This window comes from Gymnoscopelus microlampas (assembly GCF_963454915.1).
Source record: "Gymnoscopelus microlampas genome assembly, chromosome: 9".
Taxonomy (NCBI): domain Eukaryota; kingdom Metazoa; phylum Chordata; class Actinopteri; order Myctophiformes; family Myctophidae; genus Gymnoscopelus; species Gymnoscopelus microlampas.
Window position 1 is genome coordinate 57,116,597 of NC_139946.1, and position 20,980 is coordinate 57,137,576.

At 45.4% G+C, this 20,980-nt stretch overlaps 3 protein-coding genes across 5 annotated transcripts in view; 1 reads left to right on the plus strand and 2 right to left on the minus strand.

Moving 5' to 3' along the window:
* The window catches only part of tmem259 (transmembrane protein 259), a 298,209-nt gene that overhangs the window by 222,441 nt on the left and 54,788 nt on the right, over positions 1-20,980 (plus strand). The gene's annotated exons all lie outside the window — the stretch shown is intronic.
* med16 (mediator complex subunit 16) overlaps positions 841-20,980 on the minus strand; it is a 43,323-nt gene continuing 23,183 nt past the window's right edge. The window contains exons 13-17 of the mRNA XM_084066374.1: positions 14,379-14,512; positions 14,017-14,209; positions 6,577-6,796; positions 2,528-2,611; positions 841-1,378 (exon numbers count right to left, since the gene is read on the minus strand). Coding sequence (XP_083922500.1) covers positions 1,252-1,378; positions 2,528-2,611; positions 6,577-6,796; positions 14,017-14,209; positions 14,379-14,512 — 758 coding nt within the window. The 3' untranslated portion in view covers positions 841-1,251. The remainder of the gene's footprint in view (positions 1,379-2,527; positions 2,612-6,576; positions 6,797-14,016; positions 14,210-14,378; positions 14,513-20,980) is intronic.
* LOC311052471 (kelch domain-containing protein 3-like) lies at positions 4,583-5,798 on the minus strand (the record flags this gene model as incomplete). The annotated part of the gene is made up of 1 exon (XM_084067431.1): positions 4,583-5,798. The coding sequence occupies exon 1, from the start codon at positions 5,783-5,785 to the stop codon at positions 4,583-4,585; it is 1,203 nt and encodes a 400-aa protein (XP_083923557.1). The 5' UTR covers positions 5,786-5,798.

Consider the following 20,980-nt stretch of genomic DNA (forward strand, 5'->3'; position numbering starts at 1 on the left):
CTGGCGGAGACCTGTGCTCCGAGGAGAACTTTTTCTATTTTTTTCCTATTTTTCTCCCGGGAAGGAGAGAAGATCCATTGTAAAACAGCAGCAGTCTGGAGTCTTCTCCGCAGCGAGACGTTCAGCGGGGCGAACTCAATCTTCATGCCGACAAACAGGCTCCTTCCCCCGGGTAGAGATGATTCCACGCCTCGGTAAAAAACCCTGGAGCTCCTGGTTGTTGTTGGTTGTTTGTCTATATACTCTGGGGTCCTTGAGGGGGTTCTAGAGGGTCACCAGCTGAACATAATTAGTTTAACAACTTTAAGCGTCTAAATTACAAGCTCAATTACAAGCTCACGTGTTGCGACGCAACACGTGAGCTTGTAGATCAAATAGTTTTGGGAAAAAAGTGGAATACATTGGAATATTGTTGAAGCATTTTAACAACACAAGTGAGACAAAATGATACAAATACACAGGATTATAATATCCTTTAGCCTTATTGTCTCACTGTACCACATGCTGTTTACATTTATGACTTATAAAGTATTCAATCAATCAGTAAAAAAGTCAAGGAACACGTGTGTGTGTGTGTGTGTGTGTGTAGATCTGTTACTGTGAGGAATAGAACGATTGCAGGAGAATGTAAGTCTACTAAATAGTCACCAGAACACCATACTAAACGTTAGAGAACATTAAACACACACAACATATATAATAATCACAACTCTGTGTCCTTGTGTTGACGTTCATTTTAATACAAAACAACATAAAAAAGTAAAAGGTATTATGTGAACTGGGGGGGAGGGGGGGGGGTGGACATGTCTGTTTGGTGGGTGTACAAAACGCTGCCCAGGAACATAACATAACATAACTTGAAGATCTACAAGCTGTAGTTAAATGAGTAGAAAATTAGTCATTATTTGGCTGAACTACTCCTTTGAGATGAAGATTGTGTGTGCGTGGGGGGGGGGGGGGGGGGGGGGGTTAGGTTGTGTCTGACGGCGATCTACACCAGAGGATTTTAGCACAAACACACACGCGCGCATATACACACACACACACTTTTAGATCCAGTCCTATTTTAAAGAGTGAGTATGGGGGACTGGCGTATCCGTGTGCCTGGTGTAGCCGCTATCATTGATATGAATTGGATCTAAACAAACACGCTGTAAGCACCACACATGCACTCACTATGAAAAGTCTGCTGTAGATCAGCCGTTATGTAAGAATTCTGTAAGAATGAGGGGCTGACAACCTCTGTGACCTCTAGGTGAGGGAGGGGGGGATCCTCCTCCACAGTCCTCCACACAGACAGTTTTTGATCCATCGTTGTTCCCACTGCTTCATAGCGTTACCTTTATTAGGAGATCTGAGCATGGTCACACACCCACACCTACACACACACACACACACACACACACACACACACACACACACACACACACACACACACACACACACACACACACACACACACACACACACACACACACACACACACACACACACACACACACACACACACACACACACACACACAGGCACACACACTTATTGTTACACTCATGTTATGATGAATTTGGAGAGAGGCAGAGAAAGAGACGGAGAGAGAGATGGACAGAGACAGAGACAGAGAATCGACAGAGACAAAAGCCAAACACCACACATGGACAACATACGGCCCGGGGGCCAGACCCGGCCCTTTGAGTCCTCAAAGAAAAAACGAAATGACCCCCCCCCACCCCCCCAAAAAGTACATTCTAAAAGGCTGCCATATGTTAATGGTTTTGAGAAAAAAATGTTTTAACTCGACTCCAATTAATAGTAATTCATATTTACCATTTGAGTATTATACTTACACTCCTCCATCCATATCACATGTTTTATGTTTATAATGTAACAGTGAAACAGTCTGCCTTGAGTCCATATTTATAGTACAATACAACATAATGCAATGTGTTATCAGTGACCTATGGAGTGCTGAATATCAGATAAGATAAAATACTGTATAAATGTATACTGTAGGCTCATTTAGAAGTTGATACGGCATTGACGTGGATTGTTTTATGAAAGTAATAGTTTTATTGTAACCTCAGAATACACCAGAGTGGTAACAGTACAGCTGTAACATGTTTTTAATGTTTTATCTGAACAATTTTCAGTTACAACATTTTGTAACTGAAAATGGTTGTGAAAGCAAGTACCTTATTGTAAAGGTAGTCTGTCATGTCTACCACATTCATGCAGTTTGAACATAATTCAGCCCTACAGTATGTGTTTCAAGTTTCAATTTAATTGTACAATGTGTAGCCAAGAATACATCTAAAACTACAATAACATAACAGTCACTCAGCACTCACGGCCAGTTGACAACAAACAGGCTGAAGTGAACACTTCATGTTGGAACACGACCGACGGAGGATAGAGTGAGTGAGTGAGGAGAGATTCAGGTATTAGAATGTGGCTAAAGAGACAGAGAGGAAGAGAGAGAGAGAGAGAGAGAGAGAGAGAGAGAGAGAGAGAAACAGAGAGAGACACTAACCTGGTACATGACTTGCTGTCCTCTGTTGGACAGACGCCCATATGGAGACACCTCAGGTTGTCCATCCTCTGAGATCCTGGACTCCTACACACACACACACACACACACACACACACACACACACACACACACTATGGTGAGGAAGTGATCATGGCTGAACCGCAACTATGGAGTTCTCATTGGCTTTGAGTAATATGGTGACCCCCCCTGGACAAGCTACGCCCCCCTTCCAGCTGGCCACGCCCCGACACTCCTGGGCTGGTGGGTCACGGACGGCTTAGCCCCCCGACCCCCCCCCCCCATAAACCCAATTGTTATGAAAACATTTAATGGGATAAATAAATAAAATATACTGTATATAAATATGTGAAAGACAATTGACTGACTTCTATGTAAACCTAGACTATAAAATCATACTTTTTATTTACTGAATGATGGATAATGATGATAAATGACCTTTGCTACATGAGTGATCATTCATACAGTGTGAGCAAAACAACGACAATGGACATATTAGAGGATTCTGTGGAGAGACATTGCTCACACCCAAAGTAACCAGAAAGACTTTTCTCTGTGGCTGGACAATGAGGACATGGTCCAAACACATAACACAGCTAACTACATAAATCATCCTGAGCAGCTGCTCAAAATGTTACATGTACTATATGTATGTGACATACACTATGTGTCTTCTGCTTCTTTTACACATATAGCACACCTGCCAACAGTCCTAATAATAGTGTTTTAACAATACAATAACTTATACAGTGTTTTTGTCACTGTATAGACATATATGTATATGAGTCCTTGCATTATTTCTTACAGTACTGTCCCATGATCATTGGTGTGTGTGTGTGTGTGTGTGTGTTTGCTTGTTATTATATTATCACACACACACATAGATATAGAAACCTAAATACCCTGCGTCTTTTCCGGGACTTGTCAGAGTTGTATAAAAATATCCTGTTGTATTTTTATACAACTATATTCTGACAAGTCTCAGAAAAGACGCGCTCTGATTGGCCAGTAGTCAGGAAGCGTGCCTCCTCTAATATGGCGGCCACGATACAGACGCCCCAGAGTTGGAGGGGGCGTCTACCTTTATATGTCTAGGGTGGAGACGCAGTGAATAGGGGTGTCGCCAAGTTCCGCCCTGAGGCGTGACATAGTGACTGCGGGGCGTCACCGTTTTACTCAACCCCGATGAGAAGTCCATACTCGTGGCAAAACCCCTCCCACTCCCTCCATGAGGAGATAGTGAGGTGAATGAGAAACAGAGTCAACTAGAAAATGTGCTTCTCAGAGCACAGGTCTCTGCCGCCAGTACTGTTCCTGATTAATCCTGTCTTACCTATTTATATTACATATTGTCACGTGTCACTTGACCAATGTTAGCTTGGCTGATGGAAGCTCACTTCAAAAAATATAAATGATTTTTTGAAGTGACACACCTATTTATAGGTTTCTATTTCGTCATGCGTCTCTCGCTAGCCAATCAAAGCACGATATTGTCACGTGTCACGTGAAGCTTGACCAATGTTAGCTTGGCAGACACACGGAAGGACGGAGACGAAAACATACTCTCCACCTCTGGCGGAGACAATGACAGGTTCATCTCCCATTGGTGGAGGTGTGTCCTTTGTGCAGGTAGCCATGAGGCTGTACAATGAGGCACACAACGGTCGATCTTCCCCATTAGACTGATAGCTCTGGAGTGACATTCTGCTCAGAAAAAAAGAAGGAAAAAAAACACAAAGGTCTCCACCTTTGCAGTCATTTTCTTCTCCAGTTCAACATCTTCAGTTTCCTGAAGACATCTTCAAAAACTGTTAGTTCCTCGACCCAAATCATCTCTTTTTGTTTATACATTCATTCCTGAGGGAGATCAACTGGTGCAGACGTTTATATTCTTACAGATCTTCAGCCATGCATGTATTGTCCTGATGCACTTCAGCTGTAGAGTTCTGTATTCTCCTATACGATGCTGTTTGGTTCACTGAGCACATTCCTGTGTTCCCGCTTTCTTCTTTCCCTTCTGAATGAAGGGAAGTCTTTCTAAGGGCGGCCATCTCCTTTACGCAGCAGAGAGACTTGTTTCCTGTTGTGGTCTTCTGTTGATGTCGGCTCTGTAGCCATGGCAACCAGGTCTTCTGCTGCCGTCGGCTCCGTAGCCATGGCTGCCAGTTCCCACCGGAGGTCGCGTGGAAGCCCCGCCTGCTCCACGCCGTACTGAACGACCGCTAGCTTACACAACGTCTTCAGACTAGGACTCAGGTCCAGGATGTAGAGGTCGTCGGGCGTGTGCCTGTGCTCTCCGAAGAGGATCATGTGATCTCCCACCATGCAACAGCACATCCTGGACATGCTGCAGGGGCCTTTGCCCTTGGGTTCAACCTTCCTCCAGGAAAAGGTCTTGGGGTTGAACTTCCACAGGTCGTTGAAGCTCCGGTCCAGGTTGGGGTTGTAGCCGCCGAATATGTACAGCTCTCTGTTGTAGGCAAAGGCTGAGTGACCTCTGCGTCCTTCTGGGAGAAGCTGTGCAGAGGGCGTGTTCAGCCAGCATTTGGTCTCCGTGTCGAACACTCTGATGATGTTGTAGATGATCTCGTCCTGGTCCCCTCGGCCCCCGAACACGAACATCTTTGTCCCGATGATGGTGGCGGAGTGACACGACGAAACGGGCGTCTCGTCGGGAGGGGTTCCTCTGGTGTTGATTAAAGACCAGACCATCGCGACTGTGTCCAGCTTGTAGATGTCGTTAGTGCGCTTGGTCAGCTCATAACCGCCGTAGATGTACATGATCTTCCCCAATACGCAGGCCGAGTGGATGCACCTCGCCTCGGGAACCGTCCCGGAGATGTGTGGCCTGAACCAGCGGTGCGTGTCGACGTGGAACGCGTAAAGCACGATGCATTTCTCCCCCCTGATCGTGATCCCGTTGTCGGCCTCTTCGATTTCAAAGTTCATGATCCCTCCCCAGATGTAGATGACGTCTTCTATCAGCACGGCGGTGTGGCCCACCCGCATGGAGGGGACCTCCGGGGGACAGTCCGCGCTCCCGGGCGTCACCACCGGGGGCAGCGTGGTCCAGCGCAGAGACACGGTGTTGAAGACGTGCACGTCGATGTGTCCCAGGTCGTCCGTGTGGTTCTCTCTGTAGCGCAGGCCTCCGAACGAGAAGACCTTGTGTCCCACTGCCACCGCAGCGTGGAACGAGGTCTTCGGCCCTCCTTTCAGATGAGCTGTCCAACGCAACATGTCGCTGAGGAGCTCCGCCGTGGATCAGCGAGAGTCATATCACTGTTCTGTAAGTGAATGCAGGTCTGCTGTGGCGGGAGTCTTATATTGCTGCAGCGGCACAAAAAGCACTCGAAGCTCGGCCAATTCACAAAGCCAATGGGTTGGGTTGGCCAATCAGCAAAGTTTATCTCGCTAATCTGGCAAACTGAGAGCCAATCACAGCGCGTCTTTTCTGGGACTTGTCAGAATCTAGTTGTATAAAAATATCCCGTTGTATTTTTATACAACTAGATTCTGACAAGTCTTGGAAATGACTCGCTGTGATTGGCCAGTAGTCAGGAGGCGTGCCCCCTCCAATATGGCGGCCGCGATACAGACGCCCTAGAGTCGGAGGAGGGGTCTACCTTTAGCGCACAGCGTCTTACACAGCGTTCGACTCCCGCTTAAGACATCACTTTTTTCAAATAACCGCGGACTACTTTTTTATAGCGGTAGAGTATAGTTTTGGACCGCGAGGGAGGGGCACAGTCTCGCAACGTTCTTCGCAACGTTCAGCACGGAAACTCGCTTTAGTGCGCTTGGTGGTGCTTCTCGTGGCTCAAGTTCGCTGGAGCCTACTCAGCCCCATCCGAGTTATGTACCCCCCCCCCCCCAGGCAATGCCAGCACCGACCATTATTTTCCACCACGGAGAACTGTCCTCTTGGCCCCGCCCCCCTCTACTCTGAATCTATAGTAAAACGCTGTTGGCCTACCTTTACATGTCTATGGGTGTTACAACACAGTGAAGGAGGAAGTGACGTGTGTTACCTGGAGAACACCTCCACCTGCTGGTTGTTGGTGGTACCACCGGGCAGGGAGTAGGGCTTTCCAAACTGCAGCCTCAGAGGGTGTTTCCCCTGCAGCTTCACGATCACTCCGTCATTCACCGGTAACCAGTCCAGACTGGGGACCAGCAGCTGACTGGGCAGCAGACAGCACTCATCTATCAACGACTCATCTGGCTCCTGAGGATGGCCTTCGTCACGAGCTGCACACACACACACACACACACACACACACACACACACACACACACACACACACACACACACACACAGACACGCACGCACGCACGCACGCACGAACACGCACACGCACACACACACACACTCAATATTTATGCCAAATATCTAAATAGCTATGAATATGACTATGGGTTCACAGTTCACACTTGTTATTTTACATTTTTAAGTGTAGCAACAGTGACAACATCACATTATAGGCCAACAGTGCTCTTATTTTACATTCCACAGACCTGAAGACACTTACTTTCCCATAACTTGACAAAGAACTCTTATTTTGAAGTCCACCGACCGGAAGTCTTGGGTTTATGTTCGTATGACTCGACACGTTCTAAGCTTTGACCGCTCAATAAACATACAGAGGTACTGGCCTGGCAGTGACACTGCTGTTTAGAACTGATACTGACATAAAGAAGGCTTTGCAAGCTGCTTGCTGCATTTTTGTATTTTCACATGTCGGTTATGGACGTAGGGAGGGTGTTTTTGTTTTATATCGCGGGTGTGGGTGCATGCAGCCGTGCTCGTCTCACGCACACGCCCGCCCGTAATAGAGTTAAATAGTCGCAACGTTTTTTCTACTGGGAAAAAGGGCTTGAATGAGAATGTGCTGAAATTGAAACAACACTTTGTGAGCTTGTAGTTTCTCCGGAGCCAAGAGCCACTGCACGATGTGTGTGTGTGTGTGTGTGTGTGTGCATGCACGTGCACACATAGACATCAAAGGGGGCTTGAGCCCCTGCCCTTTTGTCTGTCGGTAAAAAGTGCCCTTGTCTCCTCTGACTGTAAACTGTAGAAACCCCTGCGCGCACCTGCAGTAAAGCTTACTTAATTGAGACCCGTGCCATGCAGTGCTCGCGCATAATTATAGTTGATTTACAAGCTCACAACGCGTCGCAACGCCAGGCATTGTGAGCTTGTGGATCGGCTATTTTTTGGGTGCGCGATACCGCCCGGCAAACGAAGTATATTATACACAATCGAAACCTAACTGAGGCCACAACTGAACGCAGTGAATGCACGCAGAACACGGACCAATTGTTTGAGACAGATTAGGTATGTATGGACCAAAAAAATATATAGCTGTTAAATTACTTGTCAAGCACGAGCCTATATCTCTCTCTCTCTCTCTCTCTCTCTCTCTCTCGGTGTCAGCAGCAGTGGTGGGAAAAGTACTCAATTTCTTTACTTAAGTAAAAGTACTCATTATACAGAAGAATAAGTGGCGTCGTTAGGCGGTGGCTATAGCCACCAATGTTTTATCCAAAGCCAGCAATAAAAAAATTATTAAAAAAAGTTGTTTTAAATTTTTTTTTTTATATATCTATAACCTAACCCTAAAACCGAAATAAAGTAACAAAAAACGGGTAAAAAAGTACCCGAATCCGACGAATATCCGCAAAATTTAAGCGTGCGCGCAGGGGGGACGCGCGCGTGCATGTGTCCGTGCATGTGCCCTTTTGAAATTCCAGCCCCTGCCTCTCCAAATCTCTCTGCACGTCTCTGTGTGTGTGTGTGTGTGTGTGTGTGTGTGTGTGTGTGTGTGTGTGTGTGTGTGGGAGGGAAGGAGACAGAGGGGACAGAGCACTCTGGTCACGTTCTGGTGTTTAGACAGGTAACTCGTTGTGTTGTGTTCATGGTGAACTCGTTGCGTTTCCACTGCAACTCAAACATGCACTTGCCCGGTCGGGCAACCCGAAAGCAAACTCCACCTGCCCACAGGTTTTATTTACCTGCCACAGGAGTTAGTGTCAACCCCTGTGTGTGTATTAGAGATGCGCAGATCACTGTTTTATCCGCAGTTGCCGCGGATTCGGGTCAATCAAACATAATTATTATTTCATGTTGGATAAACCGCGGGTGAAATAATGCGGGAATTAAATTAATGACATCTGTCTATGGGCCTATTATAGCTTTTAAAAAGCTACAAATCTCAGTGTGCGTGTGTTTGTAGTATTTTAATATTACATCCTTTTCCATCAGGCACAAATTAGCCGCCTACTACAGTAGAGTATGTCCTGTAAGGTATTGGCTCGTGTTGCTACACGGACATGTTTGTATGTTGCACACTGACGGTACTTCCTGCCTAACCTTCTAGTAAACAGTCAACGTAAACACACGCTCTCCGTCTCTTATTATATGTGAACTAAAGAGTACAAGGTTTACACAACATGGTGTCAGAAGCTCGGATAACTTAGTAAAAAGACGAACTTAAAGAAAAAAAAAAAGAAAAAAAAAGAGACGACAAGAAAGACGACAGAATGGGAGACGAAGCCCCGCTGCCGTCGCTGCCACAGCTGGCTCCGCCAGGCAGGTTCGACTTCAATAACATTAATGACTGGCCGAGATGGATGAAGCGATTTGAACGCTATAGAATAGCGTCGGGTTTGGATAAACAGTCAGAAGAATTCCAAGTAAATGCCTTCATGTATGCGGCGGGAGACGACGCCGAAGACATATTAAGTGTTTTGCCGCTCACAGAGGAACAGAAAAAGAAATACAAGGACGTCACGGAGGCTTTCAACGCACATTGTGTCAGCAAGAGGAACGTCATATTTGAAAGAGCATGTTTCAACAGACGGAACCAAGAACCGGGTGAGAATGTTGAATCCTTTATCACTGCTGTACACACACTTGCTGAACATTGTCAGTTTGGAACCCTAAGAGAAGACTTGATAAGGGACAGAATTGTAGTAGGTATAAGAGATGCCAAGCTATCAGAAAACCTGCAAATGGATGCAGATTTAACTTTGGAAAAGGCAATGACTAAAGTGAAACAGAGTGCAGCAATAAAGAAACAACAGCCCGTCTTAAGAGGCACTGAGCAGCAGGCAGCTGCACATGTGGAGGCCATACAAAAAAATAAATGGCAGAAAGCACAACAATACAAAAATGACACACAGTCTCCTGGATGTGGCAGATGTGGAAATGTTAAAAAACATATGTGGAAGGAATGCCCTGCCCGTGAAGCTGAGTGTAGAGTGTGTCATAAAAAAGGACACTTTGCAAAGACATGCAGAACAGGAAAAGGGGTCCATGACATCACAACTGGCGCACACAGAGACTTCTCAAGATGAAGAGGAGGACTTTGCGTTCCTGAACGTAGTGAACCTAGAGGAACCTGAAGATGAATGGCTGGAACTGTTAGAGCTGAATGGACAGGAGGCCATATTCAAGCTGGATACAGGTGCCCAGGTCACAGCGGTGCCTAGCAGCATGCACTCAGTTGAAAAACATGGAAGTCTACAGCCACCACATAAAGTACTGTATGGACCAGGAAAATACAAGTTAAATACAAAAGGCTGCTTCGGTGGTGAGCTGACCATTAAGAGAACAACAGCACAAATAATCTATGTTGTTGAAGAACTAACCAGGCCCCTCCTAGGCCTTCCTGCAATAGAGGCGCTTGGACTCATAAAGCGGCTACACACAGTTGCAGCCCAGCAAGAGGATGTCAAGGTTCAATACCCCAAAGTATTCTCAGGCTTAGGGAAGCTAAACGAGCCCTACAAAATTGAGTTAGAGCCCGATGCTGTCCCATACGCCCTGTCAACTCCACGTCGTGTGCCCTTGCCCCTGCGAGAGACAGTGAGAGCAGAACTGGAGCGCATGGAGAAGATGGAGGTGATTTCTAAAGTGACACGACCCACACCATGGTGCGCAGGCATAGTCGTGGTTCCCAAGCCAAAAGGGAAAATACGGCTGTGTGTAGATATGACACCTTTGAACAAATATGTCAGAAGAGAGAGACTCATCCTCCCAGCTGTGGATGAGACACTTGCCATGCTTGAAGGGGCGAAGATATTCACAAAGTTGGATGCTACTGCTGGCTTCTGGCAAATCCCGCTGTCAGAGGAAAGCAAGCTACTCACAACCTTCATCACCCCGTTCGGGCGGTATGCATTCAATCGCCTCCCGTTTGGGATTTCATCGGCCCCAGAGCATTTTCAACGCCGTATGTCACAGATGTTAGAAGGCTGTACAGGTGTCCAGTGTCATGCTGACGACATACTGGTGTATGGAAAGGACATACAGGAGCATAATGAGAGATTGCACAGGGTCCTAAGGACACTGCAGGCAGAAGGCCTGACACTGAACAGTGAAAAATGTGAGTTTGCAAAAAACAACATAATGTTCCTGGGTCACCGCATCACAGCAGACGGAGTGGCCCCGGATCCAGCCAAGGTCAGAGCAATCTTGGAAATGCCTGAGCCTACCGACGTCGAAGGAGTGAAAAGACTGATGGGGATGGCCCAATATATAGGCAAGTTCTTACCTCATCTGGCCTCGTACACTCGCCCAATCAAAGACCTGTTGTGCGGGAAGAATGAATGGGTCTGGGAAGCCCCACAAAAAGAAGCTTTTCAGAGACTGAAAGCAGAGTTAATTTCCCCGCGGGTGTTAGCCCCGTACTCACCTACAGCAGAGACGTGCGTATCGGCTGATGCCTCGTCCTACGGTATCGGAGGCGTTCTGACGCAGCAACAGACAGATGGAATATGGAAGCCGGTCGTGTTCATCTCTAGGAGCCTGTCAAGCCCAGAGAAGAATTATGCCCAAATAGAGAAGGAGGCGTTGGCAGCCACATGGGCATGTGAGCGGTTGTCATCCTACCTTCTGGGGGTCAGATTCAGGCTAGAAACTGATCATAAGCCACTAGTGCCATTGCTGAGTAACAAAGCACTAGATGAGCTCCCACCCAGAGTTCTGAGGTTTCGGCTGAGACTGATGAGATTCACATACGATATTGTACATGTGCCCGGTAAGCGCTTGATCACAGCAGACACATTGTCGAGAGCTCCTGTCAGTCACACATTCACACAAGAAGAAATGGACAGGGAAACAGAAGTCAAAGTGTTCGTGGATGCAGTTGTACAAAGCCTCCCAGCCACAGAAGCTAGGCTGAGGAGCATACAGGAGAAACAGAGTGTTGACCCTGTCTGTGCGAAGCTCATCAGATACTGCAAGACAGGTTGGCCTGAGAAGCATGACCTCCCACCGGAGTTGGGGGCATACTGGCCAGAAAGAGAGAACCTCACACTGGCTGGGGAACTACTGTTGCGTGGTCAAAGGATCGTGATTCCCCAATGCAGCAGACAGGAGGTGCTTAATGACCTGCACGCTGGACATCAAGGAGTTGTCAAGTGCAGAGCAAGAGCACGCCAGTCAGTCTGGTGGCCCGGACTGTCGGTACACATCAACCAGCTGGTGGAAAAGTGTGACACATGTTCACAACACAGGGCAGAACGCAGAGAGCCCTTGGTCCCGACACCAGTGCAAGAAAGGCCCTGGCAGCGGGTCGCTACAGACTTGTTCTTCTGGGAGAAAAAGACTTATATTGTGATTGTGGACTTTTTCTCACGCTACATAGAGGTTGCCCATCTTAAAGTAGCTTCAGCTGAGACAGTCGTGGCTGCACTGAAGGACGTATTCAGCCGTAACGGGACCCCACAGACCCTGGTTTCGGACAATGGGCCCCAATACAGTGGGTTACCCTTCCAGAACTTTGCTATTGAGTATGGTTTCACCCATGTGACCAGCAGTCCACGGTATCCGCAGGCAAACGGAGAGGCTGAGCGGGCCGTGGCTACAGTGAAAGGACTGTGGAAAGGAGGAGGCGACAAGGCAAAGGCGCTGTTGGCGTACCGCGCCACGCCCCTGGAGAGCGGTTATTCCCCTGCACAACTCCTCATGGGGAGACAGATTCGCTCCAACATACCACAACTCCCAAAGACTCTACTCCCTCGCTGGCCAAACATCAGAGACTTCAGGAAGTCGGAGATGCAGGCAAAAGAGGATCAACAACGTCGCTACAATCTGCGTCACGGAGCCCGTCCCTTACCTACGCTGCAGTGTGGCCAAAATGTGTGGCTCCCCAAAGAAAACAGAGGAGGGACTGTCATACAGCAGGCGACAACGCCCAGGTCATACATCGTACAGACGGACGAAGGACAGTTGAGGAGAAATCGTGCTCACCTGCGCACTCTTCAGCAACCTGCTCCACAGACAACAACACCTGAGGTACCTGAGCCAACCGTGGAACAAGGTAACTCAGAGACACACACATACCAACAACCAGCTCAAAGTGCCAGTGACATTAGAAATGACAGACATTCTGATAACACCAAAGTGCCCTATGTGACCTCCTCTGGCAGAGTGTCACGTCCTCCAGTTAGACTGGATATGTGAGAGACTGGGGGGGGGGTGAATGACTGTTCAAAAAAAAAAAAAAAAAAAAAAAAGAAGAAAAAAAAGAGAAAAGAAAGATGATGTGATTTGCATGTGTTCATAATTTCAGTAAGAAATGCAAGACAAGAGTTTGGTTGAGATTTATTGTTTGAAAATGTTATGCAAATACTGGATGCCTGTTGTGGTGTAATACTTGAAGAAAAATGATGTTTTGTTATTAAGGGACTGGGAGATGTTTCTTACTAAAAGGGGAAGATGTCCTGTAAGGTATTGGCTCGTGTTGCTACACGGACATGTTTGTATGTTGCACACTGACGGTACTTCCTGCCTAACCTTCTAGTAAACAGTCAACGTAAACACACGCTCTCCGTCTCTTATTATATGTGAACTAAAGAGTACAAGGTTTACACAACAGAGTACATGGGCTTTTGTCCTTCTCTTCAAAACAGCAACACAGTGGACTAAAGCAAAGATAGTTTATCGTCTTGGACTAAAGGCAGATAAAGTGAGAGAAACTTAACTGAGGATTTAAAACAAAACAAAAAAAGAAGGGAGGAATAAAAGTTTGGCCGATGTGCCTATGTAATTCATTTACAATGAGAGGTGGGCGATTATTTGAGACGCGCAGAGAAGTTGAGGGGCGGTGAGGCGAGCGGGCGCGATCCCGTGAAATTCTCGCTCTCGTCCTCGTTTGTGAACGCGCGCGCGGGCGGCAAGAGGAGGACAAAACAACAATGATCGCGGCGCGATCCCCGCAGATCCGAGCGGTAACGCCCGCGTCCACCGCTCCCCGTCAAGACCTTTACTCTTATGAAAAGTTGCGGTGTGAGAAAGTGACGGAGGGCTTGTTGTTAACCGTTGTTACCATGGATATACAGAGATATACATCTCTAATATGTGTGTGTGTGTGTGTGTGTGTGTGTGTGTGTGTGTGTGTGTGTGTGTGTGTGTGTGTGTGTGTGTGTACATACATACATAGAGTATCTCTAGATATACTTACAGCAGAGCCACAGCTTGGTCAGCAGTCTGAACAGCAGACTCATGCTGTCCTGACTGTCAGACGTAGCGGTGTAGATAGGCAGACATCCAGGCTTCAGCAGACCCCAGATCCTGATCATCACCATCATCTCTCTGAGCATGCCCAGTGAAGAGCCGTCACGCAGGAACCCGAAGCCTGGACGCACTATGGAACCCTGCACACACACACACACACACACACACACACACACACACACACACACACACACACACACACACACACACACACACACACACACAGCTGCTAAGGGCTGACCTGATTGGTTGGCAGACAGACAGAGAAAGGGCAGATGTGATTGGCTAGCAGACAGAGAGAGGACTGACCTGGTTGGGCAGGTTGGCCAGCAGGTAGAGGACAAAGTCTCCCACCCATTGGATGAGCTGCTGGAGAGACTGGAGAGGTGGGCCGTCCAACACGAACTCCTCTGTCTTCAGGTTGATCATCACCTTATCTATATCTGATAAAACACACAATACAACCTTATCAATGTCTGATTAAATAATACAAAACATATCGATCATCACCTTATCAATGTCTGATTAAACAATACAAATTAAAAAGATACAAATGTAAGGACTTTTAAGACTTAATACAATGGACAAACAATGGACGTTTGTCCACCTGTGTGATTTGACTACATAACATACTGTAAGAGCAGGGCTGCACATAACTGGTGTGCCGGTGTGCATGCGCACCCAAAATAAATAATGCGTGGCACATCAGACGACGCGAGGCGCTTTTGCGTACCAACAGCTGGGACAGGAATTTCCAAGCTTTTATTTTTTAGCAAAAATAAAAAATAAAAGCCTGGAGATCGAGGCTAGGAATTTACTTTCTGAAGCCACACTCACACAATCACGCTAAAGCACGTGTCGGCCCCATGTACAGCCATTAGGCGCAGGGCGAGGGGACGCATGCTGCACGTGATTATATGAGTGTTGCCTTGCATCGCCTCGCATCGCATTGCCTCGCTGCGTGCACGCAGCGAGCAGCGGCTGTTAGAGGCACTCGTCACCGATGATGAACGCACCGTAATGGTGCAAAAATATGCCGTGAACGTCCCAATCTGGCGGATAAAAGCAGCGCAGCACAGGGCACCAGCCTTGGGGGTTCACCTAACGGCGTGAGAAAAAAAAACGGCTAAAATCGGCGGAATTTGGAAGCAGAGCGTCCTTTTTTTCTCGCGCAGTCACATCTCCAGGTGCTCTTCTGAGTACTAGACCTAAAAAGTTATGTGCACCCCTGTGTAAGAGTCAGGACAAGCCCACACCTTATTGGTTTAACTAGGGAACAAGCCACAAAGTGGATCCATTGATAGTTTCAACCAGCTATAACTTCTCTCGTCCTCCAAGCACCTATAGTCCTTTAACACCCACTTTGGATGTTATCATCAGCCCATTACCACAGTAGCTGTAATCGTTATTATCTCTTCCTTTACTTACTTATTTACTTAATCAGCACCATTAACTCATTCAGTCCCCAGCTTATTTATGGAATTTTGGCTCAGGGTGCCACAGCCAAAATTCATTGTACAAAAAAAGGGCTTAGGAGCCGAGATACAGCCTTTTACAGTAAGAAGTTAAACAAAGAGTGAATGGAGCAGCAAATCTTCAAATCATCATATCTTGGGTTCTGAACACTTTAAAAAAAAAAAAAAAAATTCATTGGACGTTTTAGACGTCCAGTGGCACTGAATGAGTTAATAACATCCAGTGTGTTAAACTAGCGTTTCCCCCTTGCTGAGCTGAGATGTTTTTCCTTCTCCGCTGCAGCCGGATCACAGACTAAAGCCCAGTGTGTCCTGTGTGACGGCCCGCCCCGCTTAGGTTCATGTGACTGTCATGCTTATTTATCCTAAATGTCTTGTTTTTCTCCACTAGAGCAGAGGTCTTCAACAGGGGGTCCGGGACCCCTAGGGGGTCCTCAGAGTTACTACAGGGGGTCAGCCAAATCCCTGTGTGATGTTCACATTAACCACTTCAACCAAGCATCCCTATTCTGAGGAGAACTTTAGCCGAAAATAGCAGATCTACAAGATCTGCTATTTTCGGCAAAGTGCTTTAGTATAGGGGGGAAAAAGAGCAGGCTAAGTACAGAGTGAAAGGTCAGGTTTACTAAGTATTGTTTTTAGAGCATGGTTAAATGTCTGTAAATACACATTAACATGAATCCAACATGATAGTGCTGTGAAACAAGTCTATGAAGCTGCCTATGAAATCTATGAAAAAATAAATATTGTATACAATATGTAATGGGGGTCCCTGCTTTATCTCGCTCTCAGCCAAGGGGTCCTTGGCCTGAAAACGTTGAAGACCCCTCCACAAGAGACCATTCTGTGTTCGGCGCTCTTAATTCCCTTCTGTATACAAGGCTGCTGAGGCTCAGGCAGGATGTTGTGGCAAAGTGGAGGAACAGGTAGTTATGGGTATATACTGTACCATACAGTTGCAAATGTGTTAAACTTTAGTTATGGACCTGGTGAGTTTGAACATTGATGTTTTGGGCTGTAGGGGCATTGTAATAAAGTCATAATAAGTTGAAGATGACAAGGTGGCTATTTGACTATTTATAGAGCCCTGAAGTCTGACGTCATTTACATATCCTAGGTTTGTCTACCTGGTTCGCGGTTTCCCACCCCCGTTCTGAATCGCCATAGACGTGTTTAATATCACGTCAAATAAGAACTGTGTTCCAAAAATAAACAAGTGACCCTGCGGCGGTTTGACTCTTATGGATATGAAGCATCAACTGACGGTGAGAAAACGCTAATGTTACTTCCACCAAATTAGTTACATTTCCTCCAGAAACAGACTGTATGAAATATAAGTGACTGACTATCATAAACTTCCTCCCTGACAATGACGCCGAGACAGTTTGTTTATTTTTGGACCACAATTCTTATATGAGACGATTCTAAGATGTTATTCTCCATATGTTATTCTCCATAGAGCAGTGGTTCTCAAGCCAGGGACTCCCCACAAGAGAATATTTTTTACAGCTCAGCAGTGATTTTCAACCATTTTAATTTCAAGGACCCCCAGTTTGACATGCCATTTAACGGCATTTATATCTCTGGGACCCCAATTCATATCGTAAAATCAATGTTAAGAGCCGGTGGTAACTGTGACTGTTTTAATTTAACACGCTTTAAGAGATGGTGGTAACTGTGACTGTTTTCATTTAACACACTTTAAGAGCCGGTGGTAACTGTGACTGTTTTAATTTAACACGCTTTAAGAGCCGGTGGTAACTGTGACTGTTTTAATTTAACACGCTTTAAGAGCCGGTGGTAACTGTGACTGTTTTAATTTAACACACTTTAAGAGCCGGTGGTAACTGTGACTGTTTTCATTTAACACACTTTAAGAGCCGGTGGTAACTGTGACTGTTTTCATTTAACACACTTTAAGAGCCGGTGGTAACTGTGACTGTTTTAATTTAACACGCTTTAAGAGCCGGTGGTAACTGTGACTGTTTTAATTTAACACTCTTTAAGAGCCGGTGGTAACTGTGACTGTTTAATTTAACACGCTTTAAGAGCTGGTGGTAACTGTGACTGTTTTAATTTAACACTCTTTAAGAGCCGGTGGTAACTGTGACTGTTTTCATTTAACACGCTTTAGGAGCCGGTGGTAACTGTGACTGTTTTAATTTAACACTCTTTAAGAGCCGGTGGTAACTGTGAATGTTTTAATTTAACACGCTTTAAGAGCCGGTGGTAACTGTGAATGTTTTAATTTAACACGCTTTAAGAGCCGGTGGTAACTGTGAATGTTTTAATTTAACACGCTTTAAGAGCCGGTGGTAACTGTGACTGTTTTAATTTAACACGCTTTAAGAGCCGGTGGTAACTGTGACTGTTTTAATTTAACACGCTTTAAGAGCCGGTGGTAACTGTGACTGTTTTCATTTAACACGCTTTAAGAGCCGGTGGTAACTGTGACTGTTTTAATTTAACACTCTTTAAGAGCCGGTGGTAACTGTGACTGTTTTAATTTAACACGCTTTAAGAGCCGGTGGTAACTGTGACTGTTTTAATTTAACACTCTTTAAGAGCTGGTGGTAACTGTGACTGTTTTAACTTAACACGCTTTAAGAGCTGGTGGTAACTGTGACTGTTTTAATTTAACACGCTTTAAGAGCTGGTGGTAACTGTGACTGTTTTAATTTAACACGCTTTAAGAGCCGGTGGTAACTGTGACTGTTTTAATTTAACACTCTTTAAGAGCCGGTGGTAACTGTGACTGTTTTCATTTAACACACTTTAAGAGCCGGTGGTAACTGTGACTGTTTTCATTTAACACGCTTTAAGAGCCGGTGGTAACTGTGACTGTTTTAATTTAACACTCTTTAAGAGCCGGTGGTAACTGTGACTGTTTTAATTTAACACGCTTTAAGAGCCGGTGGTAACTGTGACTGTTTTAATTTAACACTCTTTAAGAGCCGGTGGTAACTGTGACTGTTTAATTTAACACGCTTTAAGAGCTGGTGGTAACTGTGACTGTTTTAATTTAACACTCTTTAAGAGCCGGTGGTAACTGTGACTGTTTTCATTTAACACGCTTTAGGAGCCGGTGGTAACTGTGACTGTTTTAATTTAACACTCTTTAAGAGCCGGTGGTAACTGTGAATGTTTTAATTTAACACGCTTTAAGAGCCGGTGGTAACTGTGAATGTTTTAATTTAACACGCTTTAAGAGCCGGTGGTAACTGTGAATGTTTTAATTTAACACGCTTTAAGAGCCGGTGGTAACTGTGACTGTTTTAATTTAACACGCTTTAAGAGCTGGTGGTAACTGTGACTGTTTTAATTTAACACTCTTTAAGAGCCGGTGGTAACTGTGACTGTTTTAATTTAACACGCTTTAAGAGCCGGTGGTAACTGTGACTGTTTTAATTTAACACTCTTTAAGAGCTGGTGGTAACTGTGACTGTTTTAACTTAACACGCTTTAAGAGCTGGTGGTAACTGTGACTGTTTTAATTTAACACGCTTTAAGAGCCGGTGGTAACTGTGACTGTTTTAATTTAACACGCTTTAAGAGCCGGTGGTAACTGTGACTGTTTTAATTTAACACGCTTTAAGAGCCGGTGGTAACTGTGACTATTTTAATTAAACAGTCTTTAAGCGCCGGTGGTAAATGTGACTGTTTTAATTTAACACGCTTTAAGAGCCGGTGGTAACTGTGACTGTTTTAATTTAACACGCTTTAAGAGCCGGTGGTAACTGTGACTGTTTTAATTGAACACGCTTTAAGAGCCGGTGGTAACTGTGACTGTTTTAATTGAACACGCTTTAAGAGCCGGTGGTAACTGTGACTGTTTTAATTGAACACGCTTTAAGAGCCGGTGGTAACTGTGACTGTTTTAATTGAACACGCTTTAAGAGCCGGTGGTAACTGTGACTGTTTTAATTGAACACGCTTTAAGAGCCGGTGGTAACTGTGACTGTTTTAATTTAACACTCTTTATTACACGGCTTGGTTGAATGCTCGATTCTGATTGGTCAGTCATCGGTCATTATTTCTGGATAATGACCGATGAGCTCTATAACAGACCGCTGTGTAATCAGAGACTCAGAACACCTGCTCATGTCAACCTGTGCTGCTTGGTTTTATGCTTTATCCAACATGACAGCCATGTAAACAAACAAACAATGTCATTTACAACTAAACGTTGCTCTCAAGAATGTTTTTGAAAACATTTGAAGTGAGAAATAGACGATGCAATAACCGAGAAGTCATTCTATTTGATCCACTGCGCTTCCTTGTTTATCGTGGCACAACAACGGGGGAATACCAAAACGCTCGCCCCAAAACACAGTCGCCCCGGGGCAAATCCGGCGGTATTACAGGCAAATCGGCAGTAAATAGAATGGGGGGCGAGTGTGTTTTGGGGCGAGTTTTTTTCCATTTCGTCATTTGTTTTTGCGAGGCGAACTTGTCCGCCCAGCCCAATACTTATGGAATACTTTCATTGCCGTAAGCAAGGAAATACTTCGTTTTGTTGTTACTTTTGGGTAAATGTATTTATGTATTTATTAAGTAGCCGTGTAATAAGCGGGCGCCGAGGTGGTTAATCGCCCTGTCGGGCTTTAAATTTCAATAATGACTACCTCCCCATGCATTATCCCTTGCTTAAGAGCCGGTGGTAACTGTGATTGTTTTAATTTAACACGCTTTAAGAGCCGGTGGTAACTGTGACTGTTTTCATTTAACACGCTTTAAGAGCCGGTGGTAACTGTGACTGTTTTAATTTAACACGCTGTAAGAGCCGGTGGTAACTGTGACTGTTTTAATTTAACACGCTTTAAGAGCCGGTGGTAACTGTGACTGTTTTAATTTAACACACTTTAAGAGCCGGTGGTAACTGTGACTGTTTTAATTTAACACTCTTTAAGAGCCGGTGGTAACTGTGACTGTTTTAATTTAACACTCTTTAAGAGCCGGTGGTAACTGTGACTGTTTTAATTTAACACGCTTTAAGAGCCGGTGGTAACTGTGACTGTTTTAATTTAATACGCTTTAAGAGCCGGTGGTAACTGTGACTGTTTTAATTTAACACGCTTTAAGAGCCGGTGGTAACTGTGACTGTTTTAATTTAACACGCTTTAAGAGCCGGTGGTAACTGTGGCTGTTTTAATCTAACACTCTTTAAGAGCCGGTGGTAACCGTGACTGTTTTAATTTAACACTCTTTAAGAGATGGTGGTAATTGTGACTGTTTTAATTTAACACGCTTTAAGAGCCGGTGGTAACTGTGACTGTTTTCATTTAACACTCTTTAATGTAACTCTGAGAGTGTACAGATGGAACCAAATGGGGTTCCATTTGTACACTCTCAGAGTTACAGACCCATAAGGGTCCATTTGGTGCCTAATCTATCATTTACTGGGGACCCCCTGGGACCGCCTCAAGTACCCCTGGG